Raw genomic sequence first — 20,141 nt, 5'->3', positions numbered from 1 at the left:
AAATTGTTATTTGCTATTGCTTATCAAGACAGGAGAGATCCTTCGGAAGCATAGGATAATTGCAGTAGTTAAAAATCAACTGGAAAGTTCTTCTGTTCATTATCTTGAGTATGTTCCAAAAGCTTACTAGATGTCAAGGTTAATGTGAACACTTTAGAGAGCATAGGGAGTTGGAACTCATCTATGAGTGATTTAAAATTCTGAAATTGGAAAAATCTAGGGCAAATGTAAAGACCCAAAAATGTAACAGCACTCCCAGCATTGATTGGGTTGCATCCTGGGAGTGTAGAGGCATGTGTTATCTAGCTTAAGAGCAGCTGCTGTGTTTTAAAGGGCCATCTGCACTTGCTGTGCTGGTGAAGTTCACAGTTTGGTTATGGATCTTTCATGTTGTCCCAAGAGACTACAAGGGAAGAGGGAGGACTTTTCAGATATGGCCTTCAAGGTAATGTCAGGGACTTTAGGAGAGTGATAGGCATGTAATCTTTGGGTCAAAGGGGAATTCTCTTCAGAAGGCAACTGTCCAGGCTGCTTGGGATAAGATTGCAGAGCAGGTCAACATGGTGACTGCGGTCAGAAGGTCATTTTCCTAGATGCACAAGTTTCACACCTTGAAGAAGTTTGCTAAGGTAAGTGCTGAAGTTATCTTTTGCCACTGTTCTCTAGCATAGCATTGTAGTAGTACATATTTTCACCTCCACATGGTGCGTACTCACACGGCATGCTTATTGATTTGTAGGGAACTCTTTGGCCTATGAAATTCATTGCTCCCAGGCCAGTACATACCATTCTTCCCCAACAGATACCTCTATATGTTCAGAAATATTAGGCTAATTACCAAAATTGAAGCAAACATACCTTGTGCTTAGAAATCTAATAGTTCCAACATTTTCTGTAAAAACTGGTAAAGATTATAACTGGTTTTAAAGTGCTGGCCTAGAAAGACATAGGATTAACTTATGAAGTTTCCTATGAAATATATATTGGTAAGTTACTGCATCCTGTCGGTCCTATGTGCTGAGTACACAACAAGGGGCAAATGTTCCTTCAACATTCTTGTTAATGATGTCTTATACTTTAATTAGATTTTCATCTCCAGTCCACAAAAAAAAATGCTGGAATATTCATAATTAAAATATATATTGGTCATATTATTTTAGTTATCAACTCCCAATTTCTCAATAAGCTTGTCATGATTATTATGTCACAAAGTTGACCCTACAACTTTTTTTTGGTCAGCTAGATGTCTCGAGCACAAACCCTTGCTGTGTATTAGAGTCTCCAAGTTAAACTACTGAGAAATCCACACAGGTAGAGTTTCTGTTTGCCCAATTTGGAGTACACACACCCTATAGAGACACAACATGGGTTGACCAGAGCCAAGACTTACAGGCGCGCAGGAATGCTGGTGGGGTTTAACCAGTTAAACTGTGCAGCTTATCTGGAGTATTGTGACCTGCCTAGTTCGGGTATCACATTACCAAGTCTGCCAAAGAAGGTTGTCTTGATTCGAAATGTCCATTGATAGCTAGCTGTACTTAAAGTAGATAAGTCACCCGGTTCGGATGGGATGCATCCTAGATTGCTGAGGGAAGTAAGGGTGGAAATTGCGGAGGTACTGGCCATAATCTTCCAAACATCCTTTAGAAAACGGGGTGGTGCCAGAGGACTGGAGAATTGCAAATGTTACACCCTTGTTCAAAAAAGTGTGTAAGGATAAACCCAGCAACTATAAGCCAGTCAGTTTAACCTCGGTGGTGGGGAAACTTTTAAAAATAATAATCTGGGACAGAATTAACAGTCACTTGGATGAGCGTGGATTGATTAGGGAAAGCCAGCATGGATTTGTTAAAGGCAAATCGTGTTTAACTAACCCAATAGAGTTTTTTGATGAGGTAACAGAGAGGGTAGATGAGGGCAATGCAATTGATGTGGTGTATATGGACTTTCAAAAGGCATTTGATAAAGTACTGCATGGTAGGCTTGTCATCAAGAATGTGGCCCATGGAAGAAAGGGGGCAGTACCAACATGGATACAGAATTGGCTAAGTGACAGGAAACAGAAAGTAGGGGTGAACGGTTGTTTTTCGGACTGGAGGGAGGTGTAAAATGGTGTTCCCCAGGGGTCGATGCTGGGACCACTGCTTTTCTTGATATATATTAATGACTTAGACTGGGTGTACAGGACACAATTTCAAAATTTGCAGATGACACAAAACTTGGAAGAGTAGTGAACAGTGAGGAGGGTAGTAATAGACTTCAAGAGGATATAATTTTGCCGGTAGCATAGGCGGACACGTGGCAGATGAAATTTAATGCAGAAAAATGCGAAGTGATACATTTTGGTAGGAAGAACGAGGAGAGGCAATATAAACTAGAGGGCACAATTCTAAAAAGGGTACAGGAACTGAGAGATCTGGGGGTATTTGTGCACAAATCATTGAAGGTGGCAGGGCAGGTTGAGAAAGCGGTTTTAAAAAAAAAGCATACGAGGCATAGAGTACAAAAGTAAGGAAGTCATGATGAACCTTTTGGTTCGGCCACAACTGGAGTATTGTGTCCAGTTCTGGGCACCGCACTTCAGGAAAGGTGTGAAGGCCTTAGAGAGGGTGCAGGAGAGATTTACTAGAATGATTCCAGGGATGAGGGACTTTAATTACGTGGACAGACTGGAGAAGCTGAGTTGTTGTCCTTGGAACAGAGAAGGTTGCAAGGAGATTTGATAGAGGTATTCAAAATCAAGAAAGGTCTAGACAGAATAGATCGAGAAACTGTACCCATTGGCGGAAGGGTCAAGAACCAGGGGGGAATTAATTTAAGGAGATTGGCAAAAGAACCAAAGGTGACATGAGGAAAAACATTTTTACACAGTGAGTGGTTAGGACCTGGAATGCACTGCCCAAGGGGGTGGTAGAGGCAGATTCAATCATGGCCTTCAAGAGGGAACTGGATAAGTACTTGAAAGGAAAAAATCTGCAGGGCTATGGCGATAGGGCGGGGGAGTGGGACTAGCTGGATTGCTCTTGCATTGAGCCGGTGCTGACACGATGGGCCGAATGGCCTCCTTCCATGCTGTAATATAGAAACATAGACAATAGGATCAAGAGTAGGCCATTCGGCCCTTCGGGCCTGCTTCGCCATTCAAAATGATCATGGCTGATCGTCTAACTCAGTACCCTGGTCCTGCTTTTTCCCCATATCCCTTTAGCATTAAGAAATATATCTATCTCCTTCTTGAATACATCTAATGACTTGGCCTCCACTGCCTTCTGTGGTAGACAATTCCACAGGTTCACCACCCTCTGAGTGAAGAAATTTCTCCTCATCTCGGTTCTAAATGGCATACCCCGTATCCTGAGACTGTGACCCCTGGTTCTGGACTCCCCAGCCATCGGGAACATCCTCCCTGCATCTAGTCTGTCTAGTCCTGTTAGAATTTTATATGTTTCGATGAGATCACCTCTCATTCTTCTAAACTCTAGTGAATATAGGCCTAGTCGACCCAATCTCTCCTCATACGTCAGTCCTGCCATCCCAGGAATCAGTCTGGTAAACCTTCGTTGCACTCCCTCCATGGCAAGGACATCCTTCCTTAGATAAGGAGACCAAAACTGCACACAATACTCCAGATGTGGTCTCACCAAGACCCTGTACAGCTGCAGTAAGACATCCCTGCTCCTGTACTCAAATCCTCTTGCAATGAAGGCCAACATACCATTTCTATGATTCTATAGACATGTCATCTTGACACCAACTCGGCCCCATAAAGACACTGTTAACCTGCCCTTCCCAAGTCACTATTCAAATTGACAAGAACGGGTCTGAGTCCTTGGTAGGCGCTGCGGTATTGAGGAGCACCTCACGATGAGCGTGGTATAACCAACATAAGATGTGTAAAATCTCTCAGAATGGGCATCATTACACAGCAACACAAAGTGTACTGAAATTCATTGCATTCGAAAGTAAAAAGGTTTCTGTGAAGTTCATTACTGTATTTATTATAGGAAAAAACACAGAGTGATCTTAAGGCAGAAATCCTGCTGTAAGACCAATCAAGATGTATTGCTTGATGTGCAAGTATCACAGACAGGCATTTGAAGATTGTGGGTAGTAATTTGAGGCCAAAATGGCAGCACTCGTGGTCATGCAATGATAAGTGCAAATACTTTCTATATCATTCAGATGGCCAAGTTAAATTAAAAATCCTTAAGATATGCTTGGCCCATGGACCTTAATTACTGTAGCCAAGAATTTCCTGAGACTGGATGTGAACTCTTAACAGGCTGTTTTGAAAAGTGGCAATAGAGAAGCAATGGCAGCAAATTTTTGTCCACTTTCTCAGCCACACAAAGTATGTGGCTGAGAGGGGGAAGTGGAGACCAGGAGAGAAAAAAAAACTGGGCAAACATTTGGAGGGCATGAAATCTTTAAAAAGAAAAACAGAATTAAGATAATTTCAATTGTTTTTGTTCAAAAACTTACAGTATAAGCAGTAGTGGAGTTGGAATTTCCATCTTGAAGAAAACATGTGGCTTCTTGGTTAAAGGATCACTATAAGCTGTTCAGGCACTTTATTCTACCACAATGCCCTCTCCAAGATATGCTGTTCTACAGGAAAGGTACCAGTTTTCAAATCAGGGTTTCAAGTGATATATTAAATTGTTTCTGTGCCTCCCTCTCCCCAACAGTAATGAAATGGTTAAGTGCAGATTGTCTAATTAGGTAAATTGCCTAATTTGTCTAATTAGGTAAATTGGCAATGAGTAAATTGCTTACCCTGTTTTGAAATGGGGAGAGCCGATTGGTGGACAGTGTAAATAAAATCTTTGTTCCTTCTCCCACACAAGATAGGAAGAAGATTCTTTGCATTGGTTCACCTAGGTGCATGAATATTATGACAGATTTGAAACAGCCAATGTTCTCTATTTATATCCAAATATATTATCACTAAAACAGTCAATTCAAAGCAGGCAGTAAATCATTACAGAATCACTTTGTTGATCTAAAATGCTAAGTGATATCCTCTTCAGCCAGTCTAAAATAAAAAAGCAATTAAAAAAAAAAATCAGACTCTCCAAATTTGAGATAAAACACCATATATGAAAATGACAAATTTATTTAGATTTAAATAAATCATTCTGAGGCTACAGAAGAGTATATGCCATGAAAGCTTACAAACAGGTAAGCACTACATTTTCCACACCCAGCTTTGTGGCATCATTTTCTTAAAGCAATTAAAGTCTGGCTTTAAGTGCTACTTTACAAATTCCACTTGAGTGTACAATCAGAAGAATCTACCATTACCACTGAAGGATAACAGTCACTTAAACAAAGGATATAAGAAAAAAACAGATCAAACTGTTCAAAATAAGTTTAGCAGCATTTTAACTTTAGTTCCAAACCCCAGAGGATGCTACTTTGTGTATTCAACACATTCAACTTGTGTGAAATCAAGCACCAGGATGAGGTGGATTCTTAATTTCAAGTCCAACATGAAAACACTACAGATTGTAAGTAAAGATGGCATTATATTAACAAAGCAACCAATGTACTGATAAAGTGCAGTCTCTCATATCAGCCTATCACTGAACAGTTTTTAAGGTGAATTCTGTGTGGTTAGTCATATTACTAGGAAAGTCCTACTGTGGTGTGACAGGCTTATAATATGGAATTTTTAGTCACTTTTATTAAATGCACAAATGATTCCAGAATAAATCAAAAGCACAGCACTGGTAAAATGCCTAGCTGCAATTTGCATTAATACAGTTGGAACTGTTATTTCCTGTTTGTTACAAACATCAGTTGCTGTTATGTCCCTAAAATGGACCTTTCATGCCTCTTGGTGGTGGGGATAATGTGGCTGATACGAAGATATTTTGCAATCCAAATTGTGCTGCAATGATTGTTCTATAACTGAAGAATTGAAAAAAGAGAAGGGGAGGGGGGAAAGAGAGTTTGCATAAAATGCACTAAATGATTACCTTATAGCTCATCATTCTTAATGACCCAACCATGAGATTAAATTTCAAAGTCAAGTGGGGGAAAAAGCACTTGGTGTTTTTACCTGTATATCCAACTGGCCCACATTTTTTATTAAACACTGCTCATCTATTAATAACAAAGTAACAAAATTGATAAGAGTTAGCAGAAGCTTCATACAAATGCTAAACTTTTAATTTTCTTTACATCCTTGAAAAACGCCTACAGCACTTGCTGCTTTTTAAAACAAAATTGGAAAAAACATCTCTTCACGGTGGGGCAAGGAGCACTTAAGTCTTTTAGGAAAGAGTGCTATATAGCTAGCAACAGCATTTTGTCCTCTTTATATACAAAGAGAAAAATAAAAAAGTGCTTACATGAAAAAAAATGAAATGACAAGTAAATGTCAAAATATGCATTTAAAACACAATCCCAGAAACCCGTATCATAACCAATGGCACCTATCTAGAACTTCACATTTCTTGACCTCCTCTAACCTTCATTTGCATTTCAGAATCACAGCAGAAAAAGGTTAATTCACCAAGCTCAAAAGAAATCCTGTTCCAAATAGTAGACAAAAATGTTTGAGCTTACAAAACATCGTGTAAACAAAGCTTAAAATATCTCATTCCTTCAGTGCCCATCAGTTCAATGTAAATTCATTTTGCTGTAACTATAGGGCATTTATAATACTTTCTGTACATGCCAAAAACTCAATTTGTTTTAATAAAAAGGAACATAATTAACACTGATCTATTTAAGGTTTTACATATTCAATTAAGCATGTAGAGGGAGTAGTGTGCTGATGCAACTGCCCAACAAAATTTGCTTACCACTTCTGCAAGTCTAAGGCCTTTGGTTAATACAGTAATATACTGCACTGCCCACTCTATTCCAATCACCACAAGCCACCATAAATAAACTTCCAAACAGCTTTTAAGTTACTATATCCAAATATGTCTCCATCCACCACATCCTGTTAGAACTTCCAAGCAATACTGTGCATTCAGTCCTATCTCAAGTGCACAGTAACCCAAAGTGCTTGGCTTCTTTTACACCGTCCCACAAATGTGCGTGTTTGGGAAGAAAGGCATTGCCTCTAGTTTGAAGTAGCTGCAATGGGTTTGTCCAGTTCTATCTCCAGCGTGGACCCATTGGGCTGAAGGCTGCTGTAGCAGGATTTACAGACACGGCTAGGCTCAAAAAGCTGCTGACTCGGCACTGGGATCTTCTGGTTGCAACAACTTGAGCAAAACACATTCCCACAATTCCTTTGAAGTAACAAATAGGCAGATTGTTAACAATTTGTTAAAAGTATAGGGTTATTTCACATAAGCATTAAACCAAGTTCAGCTCCTAAAAATAAGTGTTCAGCTATTGAACAATAATTAGTGACTTTGCATGCACAAGCTTTATAGTTACTAAACACTTGCATTAAAAGAAAAATGAATACAAAGGTAAACAGTTTCTTGAGTAAAATGGTGATCCTCTCTTTCAAGTTTCCAAAAGAGTTATTTCAGCAAAGTACATAAAGCCCAGAGTTTAAGTATTCCTCTTCTGAGGATTCTGAAAATATCTGGTAAAGCTGTTCCATTCAGCAAAAAGACAAAACTTAAATATTTGCTTTTTAATAACTGTTAAAACTGAGCTAATTCCTGATTGGGAAGACATTATTTCTATTCAGAACTCCTGCTTCTCCCATTATTGTGAATAGTTCTCAGGCCAGAGGGGTATGCATTCACTTATTTACACTACTGGGTTGCCTTGATTTATTTTTGTTGGTGAGAAATTTGGTTAAATTATAGCCAAATTTCTACTTGAAGCCCACGTAAGATTAATTTTACTTCCTGAAGGAGGTTATGATGGTTTATAGCATAACTAGTAGCAGAGTAATCACACTTAGCAACAAGAAAATGGAACTAGCTGATGCAAATAAATAAGCAAAAGTGTGCCTAATCAGAAGAGAAACATTCATAGGAATTAAATAGGAGTAAAAAAGGACTAATGTAATAAAGGAGAGCGATTTTACCACAGGGATTAAGTTTCTTTAAATTTAAGCAAACATTTTTTTTCCCCCCATGGGTAGAAAAATGACCAAATATTGTTTCAATATTATAATTTTCTATATGTAATCGAATTCCAATATCAGTTGTGCCCTGGATGCATAAAGCAATCCAGGAATAATGCAAAATCTGTGAATGAAATTAACAGTTCAGACCAATAGCACTTTGAGTACAGGTCCAATAACTAGTATGATCAATAGTGAAGTCAATGAGTTTACTCCCAAAAGGCAAAGTCTAAATGTACTCCAGTTCACGAGTATTGGAAATAGAATTATTGTGGATTACAAACATAGGCTTTTCATGAATAGCTGATCAATCACTGGATAAAGCAGGTTGCATTTTGTAACTTCAACTGGCAACTTTGTTTCAAATGAAAGATCAGAGTTTTTAATTTCACAAATCTTTCCCGCTATGCAAATTAAGTGAAACCTAAAATTTTCCAAAACTACTTTTAATTTATGGGGGGCAAAAAATTGAACTTCTAAAGTACAACTGTGTATAATTTGGTAAAATATTTTAACCATTTATTTTTGATGTTTTCAATTTAAATCACTTTATACACCTTGCACATTCTTTATATTAGATGAGCTGCTTACACAATTTCGATATAGACAATGTACAAATAGCTGACATGATTTGCAATACATTTAAGAAATTAGGTCTAAAGTTTTCACTATACAAGATATTGGGTGGTTAAACCCTCAAATTCAATCAATGGATCAGTTGGTAAAATTTAAGCTTCCTACACTGCAATTGTTTTAATGACAATGATTGAAGTATGTCAGTTATTTGATCACACTGTATGCAATAAAAAGGGAAAAGTCGCACTACTGCAACTAACAACTAAAAATAAAATCTATTTAAAAGGTTAACATGCAGTCCAACAACATCCATCAGCCTTTTTTTAATATATAGAAAGCTGAAAGCAAAAACTTTTGAAAGCCAGTCATGACGATAAGGCAGATAAAATATATTTTCCTGCTGGTAACCATGGTTTCTTAATTAGAGCACAAGACTGGGAAGAAGTGCAAGAAAATTACATAGTAAAAAAAAATAGACCACCACATTTATATTTTATATGGATAATCCAAGGTTTAATAACTGCAATGCCATATAGAAGAAAGTCCCTGCATGGCACAACTTTGCTTGTCAAGCTGATCCAAATGTAATGTGATGAAATGTCAAAATATTATATGTGCGTTGTAAACTTCAAACAGAAAAATATCGAACAGGTTTCATTTAATGTGATGAAATGTGTGCAATGGGCAGGACTGATAAATCCAGGTATGTCTATTTATTTGTTTTCTGTTCAGCAAATTGCATTATTTTAAGCAATGGTGATGGCTCATAAGTGCCTGGATAACCCAGCAAATCGGGCACAGTTCTTTCTTGAACTTCTAATTTACTTGAATTTAATCAAAGAATGATCTCAAATTGCTTGGGATGTTCAGCTTACAAGGCACAAGTAAATGTTTTTAAGTCAACATCACCAGGAAATGTAGACAAACAAGAGACAGAGAAGACTGTTGAAAATGCTCACCATGTGTCATCAACAGGCTCCCTGTCCCTGCAAGATGGAAAAAACAGCTCAGAGGGAAACTAACTAAGGAAAAGGTGCAAATCAGAAGGGTAATAGCGAGGGAATACAAACAAATGAAACACAATATGCTGAAACTTTACAATGAAAGAAGCATATTGTAAATAATTCAGTTACTTTACCAACAATATCAATCTTAAAAGAGGAAGCTAACTCTTTAGAAAATACTTCAAACAGAAGTAACACTCACAAAAATACCTTTCCAAAAGATTATTTGTATAACGTTCACTAAAAAGTAGCCAATGTGTCATGGAAGGAAAGTAAGCAACCATCTTGCATTATATAGTGCCTTTAATGTAGAAAACATCCCAGAGTGCTTTACTCAGGAAAACATGAGCTCTGAGCAAATGTAGGGGAGTTAGTTGACCAAGGCCTGGATTCCAATCATGCCTTTGAAAAGGGGTTTAAAGGCAAGGAGAGGGGGTGAAGGGGTTTAAGGGAGTTCCAGAGAGCAGGGCCGAGCCAGCTGGAAGTTGTGCTAACTAGGGGGCTGGGGGAAATCACAGGAGGCCAGAGTTAGAGGAACGAAGGGCTTGTGACAGACTATAAGGGTAGAGGAAGTCAGAGGTAGGGTGGGTAAGGCCATGGAAGGATTTGTACATGGTGGGGGGAGATTTGGTCGACAAATTAGGGAATAGGAGCCTTTGTAGGCTGGTAAGGATCGGAGTGATGGGCAACTGGACTTAATAGGAGACAAAATGCAGCAGTGGAATGTTAAATGATTTGTATGGAGGGTGAAGGTTTGGAGGCCAGCAAGGAAGGTGTCACAGAAATCATGTCTGATGGTGACAAAAGCAGGAACTAGGGTTTTGGCTGCGGTGTGGGCAATGCTGACAGTGTTGCTGAAATGGAAGTAAGCAGTCTTGGTGTTAGTGAGGATGTGGGGCTTGAAACTCTGCTCTGCATCGAGCAGGATACTGAGCTTGAGGACCTTCTGGTGAAGCGAGTCAGTGGCAAGCGTACTGAGTTTTTAGCAGGGGCTCAAAATATGATTGCTTTGGTCTTCTCGATATTTAATTGGAGGAAATTTTAGTTCATTCATGACTTGATGTAAAGAGAGACATCACTGTTGGTAGTGTGAGTAAAAGGGTTCATTTTCAAAAATTGTAATTTTATTTTGTTTGTATCCTATGTTCAGTTCTTGGATTGTGTTGGAACAATTTTGAAATGCAATCTTAAAATAAAACCTATTGTCTGTTGAAGGGAGGACACTTGCAATATTTGACTGAAATCTTGAAGTATTTTAAAGTTTAAAGTGACAAATTATTTTTCACAGGATGAATGGAAAGCACCATAAAATAGCTTCTCTGAGTGTAGAAGAGTATTGACCAATACTTCATCACAGATGAGCTATCTTGTTCCAGAATGATCACATAGTCAGCACTGTGGACAAAATAACTTTTCCAGCAGATGCAGGACTCTGACATATTACAAATTGACCTGCTCAAGTTTGTGACGTGGTCATATTAACCTTTACAAATCTGACACTCAATTGGCTGAAAAATATTTTAGAGTCTGTTCTTGGGAGAGGCCAATTCTTCCAAAGTTGTTCTTGCCTTCAAAAGGGACAGTGAGGCACAGAAATAAGTGTTTTGAAATGATATTTTAAAGAATAAAAATATTAAAGTTGGTGTGGATTAAAGAGTTTAAAATAATTAAGTTAAAATGAGGGGAAGGAAGAGAGTAAGTATTTTAAAAATCACTGACTTCTTCCAGTGTTTATAAATATATACACAATAATAAAGTTACTTATGACATTTATTTTTGTATTACTGGATCTCTGTGTGTCAAGAGTTTGAGCCAAAAGCTTTAATTAAAGAAAAACTTCTGGAACAGTCCTCTAGGTGTTCTGACCCAGTTGGTGCTGTATTGTGGAGACATCCAGCTTGCAATTGTACCAGGGGATACTTGAATGCTTCTTGATGCAGTGGAGCATCATCCACAGTGAAATTGTTATTGTTTGTAGTTTTCCTTTATAATTATTGACATCACTCTTGCCCAAATATTTGCTACTGTTGCAGGTGACATAGCTCTCAGACTGCTGAGATCTGCATCCTAATTTAGATTCACTACATGTTCCAACTTGCAGAGGTTGTCCAAATAACTTTAATTAAAAAAAATATTAAGCCAGGCAGGTGGGAGGATGGGTTGATTTTAAAGCAACGGAGCTGGGAGGGGGGTGTTAAATTTTTTGAAAAATAAAAGGCCAATTTATAGGGTGTCACCATGCACTGGAGCACCAATAGGATGAGATGAAGCGTCAACATATGTGCTTGTGCCTGCAATTTAACTATATGAGGAGGTTCAAATCTCAGCTTTGCTTGTAAGAAGGCCAAACACGGACAGAAGAAAAAACAGCAGATCAGCCCAAGGCATGTTGCATAGTTGTCATAGAGCAACACTGACTTGGGGGTGGGTTCCATACCCACTTTGTTAGATGGTATTGGTGCATCATTGAGGAATAGGCAGAAAAAAATAACAAACAATTTTTATTCACCCATCACCCCTGTGCTTGCTAACCTACATTGGTCCAGCAAAATCTCAAATTTAAAATTCTCTCATCCTGGTGTTCAAATCTCTCCATGGCCTTGCCCTCCCTATCTCTGTAACCTCCTCCAGCCATGCAACCCTCCAAGAACTCCGCATTCTTCCAATTCTAGTCTCTTGTACATCCCCGATTTCCTTCACCCCAGCAGTGGTCAGCTGTCTAGGCCCTAAGCTCTGGAATTCCCTCTCTATCGCTGTCTCCTCCTTTAAGATGCTTCTTAAAACCTACCTCTTTGACCAAGCTTTTGGTCACTTGTACTGTTAAAGAAGAGCAGGGGTGTTCTCTCTGATGTTCTGGCCAATATTTATCCCTCAAACAACATCACTAAAAAACAGATTATCTGGTCATTATCACGTTGCTGTTTGTGGGACCTTGCTGTGCGCAAGTTGGCTGCTGCGTTTCCTACATTACAACAATGACTACATTTCAAAAGTACTTCAATGGCTGCAAAGCGCTTTCGAACGTCCAGAAAGGCGCTACACAAGTATAAGTTCTTTCACTCTATTATCTCCTGATGTGGCTCAGTGTCAAAATTTGTCTGATAACACTCCTGTGAAGCGATGTGCAATGTGTTACTACGCTAAAGGCTCTATATAAATGCAAGTTGTTGATGTGTGGGTGGCCCCTCATCATATGGGTTGTGGGAGCCCATAAAACTTCATGTCACGGCCTGCAGATCCTTCCACTACTTTGCACTCATCCCTTGGAGAATAGTGTGAAGATATGAAAACAGCAGCAACACTTACAACTTGGGGGTGGGGTAGCCTGAGCGAACTGCCTTATTACCTTCATCCCTGTCCACTCAACTGGCCCGACAAACCAGACTAGGCCAAGCCAGAGGCCCAGTGGGACCAGCCACACTGCATTGCAACTTGCTCCCTGCACACACATCACCCAGAAATGAAAAAGTTTCCATTATGTCCTCGGTCACTGTTGGAAGAGTCCTGATTCACAACCGCCACCCACTTCAAACCCATTTTGCCATTCTCCAGCAGGCTGGCTAGGTCACAGACCATGGTACCACACGATGCTCCATTGTCTCTATTTAAAAGCAAACTATTATTAATAATAATAACCTCCTATGGCTCATCCGGGGCTGGGGGGGGGGTGGGGTAGGTGGAAGTGACACTAGTCAAGCTGGTGTGATGGCATAGTATATGCATGTAGCTGAGGTAATAAAAACCAATAAAGGAGATGTGGCCGCATTCCTCTTAAATCTGTCACTGGTTTAGAGAGAAAGGTTATGATAGTGCTGGGCTTTGGGGTGCTAGCTTCTCTAAGTGGCCAGTTCGGTCACTGCTGGGGACGTGCATACTGATCATGGCTTGTAAATAACTTTGATATACAGGACCCCACCAAGGAAATCACGCTCCGTTTCAGAAACATCGTTTTGGGGGAAACCTTTTGTTATTTGTGCTATTTTTGACCAGAAAAAAGATCTTGTGGAAATCTGCAGACAGTGATGAGAATGAACCTTTGAGAATGAACTGGATGAAGGTACAACAATATAATCTCTCAAATGTACAATCAGAAGATTGATTTATCTACAGTGTAAGAACATTCAAAGCACTTGGCAGAATATTATTTCTGTTGTAAACTACTGAAATATACATTTTTAATGTAATATTTCAATTCCCCTTAGATTATAGCTAGCCATGAAAAATAATTACATGTTATCAAGATCATGAAGTAGATCCACCCCATGATCTGCATGCTGGTCATGTCACAATTGGGCAAACTTTGGTAACCAGTATTTTTAATTGGTGTTGAACTATCTGTCAAATATAGTGGATTTTTTCCAACATATACAAAATAAGTGAATGTATTTGTAGTCATTTTCTCAATATTAGTCATATCCATGTTTACATAACATTACAAAATAACTAGCACATCATGTAAAGACAAGACTAGACAAAAGAAAACCATTTAGCTAAATGTAGTCAAATTTTTATGCATAGTACCTGCAGTGGTGCTTTCTGCTCGCCAGCCAAAATCGACTTTCACAGCCATAGCATTGCGCCGCCAAATGATCAGGATACCATCGAGTTACCTAGGAAGAGACATTGTGAAACCAAGAAAGCAGCAGTTTTTGAAAAAGATCCCACCCTAAATTTTCAAGTTTTGTAAATGCATTTTAATCTTCTAGTAATACCTCTGCCCTGTATTAAGAATCACAAACTGCTGTGTTATGGAAAAATGGAACTTCTAATATTGCTTCTCCTTCTTCATACATCCAGGTAATAGTCAAAAATGATATGACCATATGAAGTGGATGTTCGATGGTATTGATATAAGATTCTAACCAGGAAATCAGTATGTAAATCAAGAACTTATCCTGCAATAATAACAACTCAATTGAGCTGATTAGAAAAGCATAAAACGGGGTGAAAAGAGCCAAACACTCTAGAGAAACACAAAAAGGCATTTAGGATGCTCTAAAGGGAAAAAATATAGCTAAAAACAGAATTTAATTTAAAACAGAAAAATTCAGTCTGCAACTGGAACGTTGATTTTAAAAAGAATTCTACAGAGTTATAATGTAAAATTCCAGGCAACATACAGCAATGATATCATTAGGGGCTATTACAGACTGTAATAGAAGCTGCTTCTCCCCCAATCCATGCTGAATAATACAGCCAGAATTCACAACACAGCAGTATGTAATGTAGAGCATATGGCAAAGGGCAGTGTTTTGAGCAAACCACAGAGGTACTAGGACAGATTTTCTTGATCCTGCACATTGGTATATCAGATCACCTGAGCAAATGAAAATCAGGCAGGGAGGACCATCTATATTTAAGTTAACATACAACAATGTACATTTACGTAGCTCCTTTTAACATAGGAAAAACATCCCACAGCATTTCACAGGAGCGTAATCAGACAAAAATTGACACTATGACAAAGGAAGAGATATTAGGATGGATGACTAAAAGCTTGGTCAAAGGGGTAGGTTTTAAGGAAGGTCTTAAAGGAGTAGTGAGATGTGGAGAGTTTTAGGGAGGGAATTCCAGAGCTTAGGGCCTAGACGGCTGAAGGCATGGCCGCCAATGGTAGGACGAAGGGAGTGGGAGATACAGAGTTCAGTCAGAAAGTTTGGCAGGCTCTCTTACAGTGCGTGATCCTCTCTGCCCAATTCTCCTCTATTCACTATGCATAGGTGATCCAATGCACCTAGATGCAGGAACAGCGGAGATCTACCCCACTAACTTTAAAAGGAAAGCTCAACCTTATTTTAAAGAACTTCCTTGTTATTTTCCAACAGCCCAGCTCACATCACATTTCAAATGTAAACATCCTGAGAGACATTTGCTAGTGTACTCTATCCTCATTCTGATATGGTCCTTGGGACTTCAGTGCTTACTGAGTTGCATCAATGTACATACTATATTAGATTCAAATGCAAACCGAGTTTACAAAGAAACTTTCATGATAATTACAAGAGGCCGTTGATCAAGGCTGTCACTCAAAGTCCAGCTTTGATAAGAGACCATGTTATAATAGTGTCACAAGGGAGTGCATTACATCAATAGAGCAATAAGTTACTAAGACTGGCAAGGTACCATTCGTGAGACCTCAGTAATAATGACCGAGCTAAAGACCTACCATTGTGATGTTCCCAGTACAATTGAATTAGATGAAGCTTAAATGCACTGACATCATTTCTTTTTCCAAGAGCGCCTGACACCACAAACGTCAGTCTGAATGTAAATGTTACCCCAGTTAAAATTCATCCAGTGTGCGAATGGGGCCAACAGGTTTACTTTCGTCAGCAATTCAGGTACATATCCAAGTTCTCACCCACTCCTATGTTGCGACTTCAATGCAGATTTTTCGAATAGACCAAGAATTAATTTGGTATAGTTGATGATCTTAGTAAACTTTGAAACCGAATCAACTTCACAATCGTCCTAAAATTCTGACTTCTGTATCCTGTGTTGTCTTCATTGCACAACAATTTAAGCTGGAAGTTAGTATTCTTCTGTTGTAAAAAGCTGTCCCTGGCCTTTTTCACCTTTTCCTTAATTCACTGTTTCATCGACTTCTTGACCACTCTCATTCTCTTGTGCAGTCTATTCTTTCTTCTTTATCCTCTGTAACAGTTCTCAAACTCTTAATGAATATTTTTAATAGACTAGATTACTAATACTACCTACAGCACCTCATCCTGAAAAAGTTCACTTCTGAAATTTCCCTCATTTATTTTGTCCTCCACCTACATCTAACTATCAACTTGTCCAAGATTTGGATTTGTTCTGCAAATAATGAAAAGACTCACTGTCCATATTCATTCTTCCTCAAATAATTTCTTATACAACAGAATCTTTTGATATGGATTTGTATTTTAAAATTTTGGACAGTTTCCATTTCTTGTTGAAGCTGTATTTCTCACCTCTGTGTCCTGTTTTTCCACTTGCTCCCAACTGGTCTCGGAGAATATTTCTGTGCTACAGCGGGATAAGCAATTCTGATCCATATTGCTCTCAGAGTCTGGGATAGAGGTCTAATTACAGAACAAAAAACAATGGTATGGTATAATCTATATCTGCAAAAAATAACTAATTTTCACCCAAGCACTATAAAATTTCACTAACACTAAAATAAGCGAGAATTTTCCAAAACACTAATGGATTTACACGATTCTGAAACTGTGTGCATGTATTTTATTCCTAGGTGTTCTTGATTAAAGGAACCACATTACTTCAATCACAAAGACCCCAGGAAATATTCTCACGTAGCAACATTTTTACTGAATATAAATCAGTAGCATCCTTCACAATCAAGGATTAATTAACAATTAGGTAACTCTCTTAGAAGAGCATGAATTCACAGAAATAGGCTATTTAGTGCAGCAAGTCTGCGGCATATTTTGTTCTTTGTTTGAAATCACATATCCTATAACAGTGTGTACAGGACTCCTTTCTTACCCAGTATGAGAGAAGCCCAACAAGAGAGGAATCACTGCTGGATCTATTAATGGGAAATGAACCAGAGCAGATAAGAGAAGTAAACGTAGGGGAACATCTAGGTAATTATCAATCAACATAATGTTTAAAATAATATTTGAAAAAGACATATGTAAGACAAAGACCAAAGTAGTAGATTGGAAAAAAGCTAATTTCGAGGGGATGAGAATGGAACTAGGGAAGGTAAACTGGAAAAAAAAATTGTCAGAGATAGAACAGCAGTGGGAAATATTTAAAACAGTGATCAATCGAGTTCAAGAGAAATACATTCCTCTCTTTAAAAAAAACGAGAACAAACTAGCCAATAATGAAACACTATGGATGAATAAAGAAATAAGGGTAAAATTGAAACTAGAAAATGGCACACTCTAAGTAATTAGACAATAAAGGAGAGGATGACAAAAGGGAATACAAAGAGGTTAGGAAAGAAGTCAAAAAAACAATTAGGAAAGCAAAGAGGAACTACAAAATTAAATTATCAAGGAATATAAAAAGAAATAGTGAAGTATTCTACAGACACATAAATCACAAAAGAAAAATCAGGATAGGGATAGGGCCACTAAGGGAAGCACAAGATAAACTTACAGGTAATGACAGTGAAATGGCAGAATTACTGAATAGTTACTTTGCCTCAATATTTACCAGGGAGACTAATAAGGTGGGCATGATATTAGAAGAAGCAATCAAAAAAGATATAAAGACATTTAAGATGGAAAGGGGAAGATAATTGATAAACTAATCAAACTTAGAGAGGATAAAATCCCTGGTCCGGATGGATTGCATCTGTGCATATTAGAAGAAATTAGGGAAGTGATAGCAGAGGCACTATTACATATATATATAAAAATTCATTAGAAAAGGGAATAGTGCCAAGGGACTGGTGGACAGGTAATGTGATTTCTATATTTAAAAAGGGAAATAGAACAAATCTAGGGAACTATAGACCAGTTAGCTTAGGAAAGATAATGGAGTCTTTACTCAGAGGTAATAGAAAAACATCTTAAACAAAAATATAATAAAGAGTAGTCAGCACGGATTCAGAAGGGAAAGTCATGCTTGACCAACCTAATTGAATTCTTTGAAGAAATGAGAGTGTGGACAATGGTGATGCAGGAGATGTAATATATTTGGATTTTCAAAAGGCCTGCGATAAGATATTGCATTGTAGACTCATGACTAAGATCATAACATGTGTTGTCTGAGGACAGGTAGCAGAATGAATAGCATGCTAAAACAGAAAGTAGGGGTTAAGGGTAGCTACTCAGACTGGCAAAAGGTGGGAAGTGGCGTTCCAAAGGGATTGTTGCTGGGACCACTGTTGTTCACAATTTACATTAACGATTTGAACTCTGGAATCGGAAGTAGAATTTCAAAATTTGCAGATGACACCACATTGGGGGGGTGTAGTTAATGCAAAGGAAGACTGAGTCAAAATGCAAGAAGACATTAATAAACTTGCAGACTGGGCGTGTAATTGGCAAATGAATTTCAATATAGATAATGTGAGGTGGTGCATTTTGGTAGGAAGAATAAAGAGGCCACATACTGCTTGGATAATAAGAGTCTGAATGGGGTAAAGGCACAGAGGGATCTTGGAGTACGGATGCACAAATCACTAAAATTAGCGATACAGGTCAATAAGGCCATTTAAAAAAAAAGCAAACCAAGCACTGGGGTTCATTTCTAGAGGGATAGAATTGAAAAGTAGAGAAGATATGTTAAACTTGTATAAAACCTTGGTTAGACCATACTTGGAGTACTGTGTACAGTTCTAGTTTCCATATTATAAGAAGGATATAGAGGCTTTGGAGAGGGTGCAAAAAGGATTAACAGACCTGAGAGGTTATACTTATCAAAAAAGGTTGAACAGGCTGGGGCTCTTTTCTCCAGAAAAGAGATGGCTGAGGGGTGACCTGATAAAGATAATGAAAGGGTTTGATAGGGTAAACATTGAGAAAATGTTTCCATTTGTGGGGGACTCCTAAACTAGGGGTCATAAATACAAGATGGGTACAAGTCAGGAGAAACTTCTTTACCCAAAGAGTGGTAAGAATGTGGAATGTGCTACCACAAGGAGTAGTTGAGGCAAATAGCATAGATGCATTTAAGGGGAAGCTAGATAAGCACACATGGGAGAAAGGAATAAAAGGGTATGCTGATAGGGTTATGAAGTAGGTAGGGAAGAGACTTGTGTGGAGCTTAAATGCTGGCATATACCAGTTGGGCCGAATGGCCTGTTTCTGTGCTGTAGACTCTATGTAGCTAACAAATCTGTGCACCTGGAGTTTTTTTTTAAACAAAATTTGTTAAAGGTTTGTCAAACATAAATTTGCTTTTGTTGTTACTTAGTGTCGATAATGGCTGGCTGATATGCTTGAAAGCGGCTAGCTGATATGTTTCACTTCAAGCCAGTTGAATATAATTTGGTCTGTCCCGTATAAATGAAAGATGGATTCTGCTCACGTTGTTAAAATCTAAACTAGCTGCTCAGTTTGTCTGACTCTGTCACCTAATCGAAGTTTCTTTTGCTCTACATGGTCGGCTTATGGAGACAGTCAAAGATGGAATAAATAAATGGGTGTGCAAACTTCAAACTATGACAAAGGATCTTACTCCAACAAAGGACTGTACTATAAAGCAAAAGTCAAAGTTGTAATTTGTGTAATTTGTTATTTACATGCTCAACCCTTTGGCATTTAAAACTACTTTAACTGAAGTGGTATTCTGTTCCAAGAGTTTGCTCAGTATTGCCATATGTGCAATTGTGAGTAAACAAATTTCATACGGAACTCAACCTCATTTCCTCTTACTTATTACTCCTTTCTGAAGGTGGTGACTTGTGCTGTGTTACGGTTCCACAAGAATTAGCTGCTTAGTCCGTGGCTAATCTACATGTGTAAGGTAGATAGGGAGTACTCAGAGGCTATTTGGCTGTAGAGGTCATCACAGCCAATTTGATCCTACTTTCATCAGATGTCCACACACAT

General features: G+C 38.4%; 1 protein-coding gene across 10 annotated transcripts in view; it reads right to left on the bottom strand.

Annotated features, from left to right (window-relative positions):
• Positions 1–5,098: 5,098 nt before the first annotated feature.
• mtmr3 (myotubularin related protein 3) overlaps positions 5,099–20,141 on the bottom strand; it is a 108,908-nt gene continuing 93,865 nt past the window's right edge. For 6 of the 10 annotated variants that reach the window (XM_068005733.1, XM_068005732.1, XM_068005734.1 and 3 more), the window contains 4 exons: positions 16,581–16,691; positions 14,149–14,237; positions 9,583–9,609; positions 5,099–7,250 (listed from right to left, as the gene is read on the bottom strand). In XM_068005733.1, coding sequence (XP_067861834.1) covers positions 7,079–7,250; positions 9,583–9,609; positions 14,149–14,237; positions 16,581–16,691 — 399 coding nt within the window. In that variant the 3' untranslated portion in view covers positions 5,099–7,078. Of the gene's footprint in view, positions 7,251–9,582; positions 9,610–14,148; positions 14,238–15,794; positions 16,282–16,580; positions 16,692–17,115; positions 17,159–20,141 lie in introns of those variants that run through there. The other 4 variants (XM_068005735.1, XM_068005742.1, XM_068005739.1 and 1 more) reach the window with 3 other exon arrangements.

This window comes from Heptranchias perlo, chromosome 25, assembly GCF_035084215.1.
Source record: "Heptranchias perlo isolate sHepPer1 chromosome 25, sHepPer1.hap1, whole genome shotgun sequence".
Lineage (NCBI taxonomy): Eukaryota > Metazoa > Chordata > Chondrichthyes > Hexanchiformes > Hexanchidae > Heptranchias > Heptranchias perlo.
The sequence above is the reverse complement of the archived record's forward strand: the minus strand, read 5'-3'. Positions and strand labels throughout refer to the sequence as shown.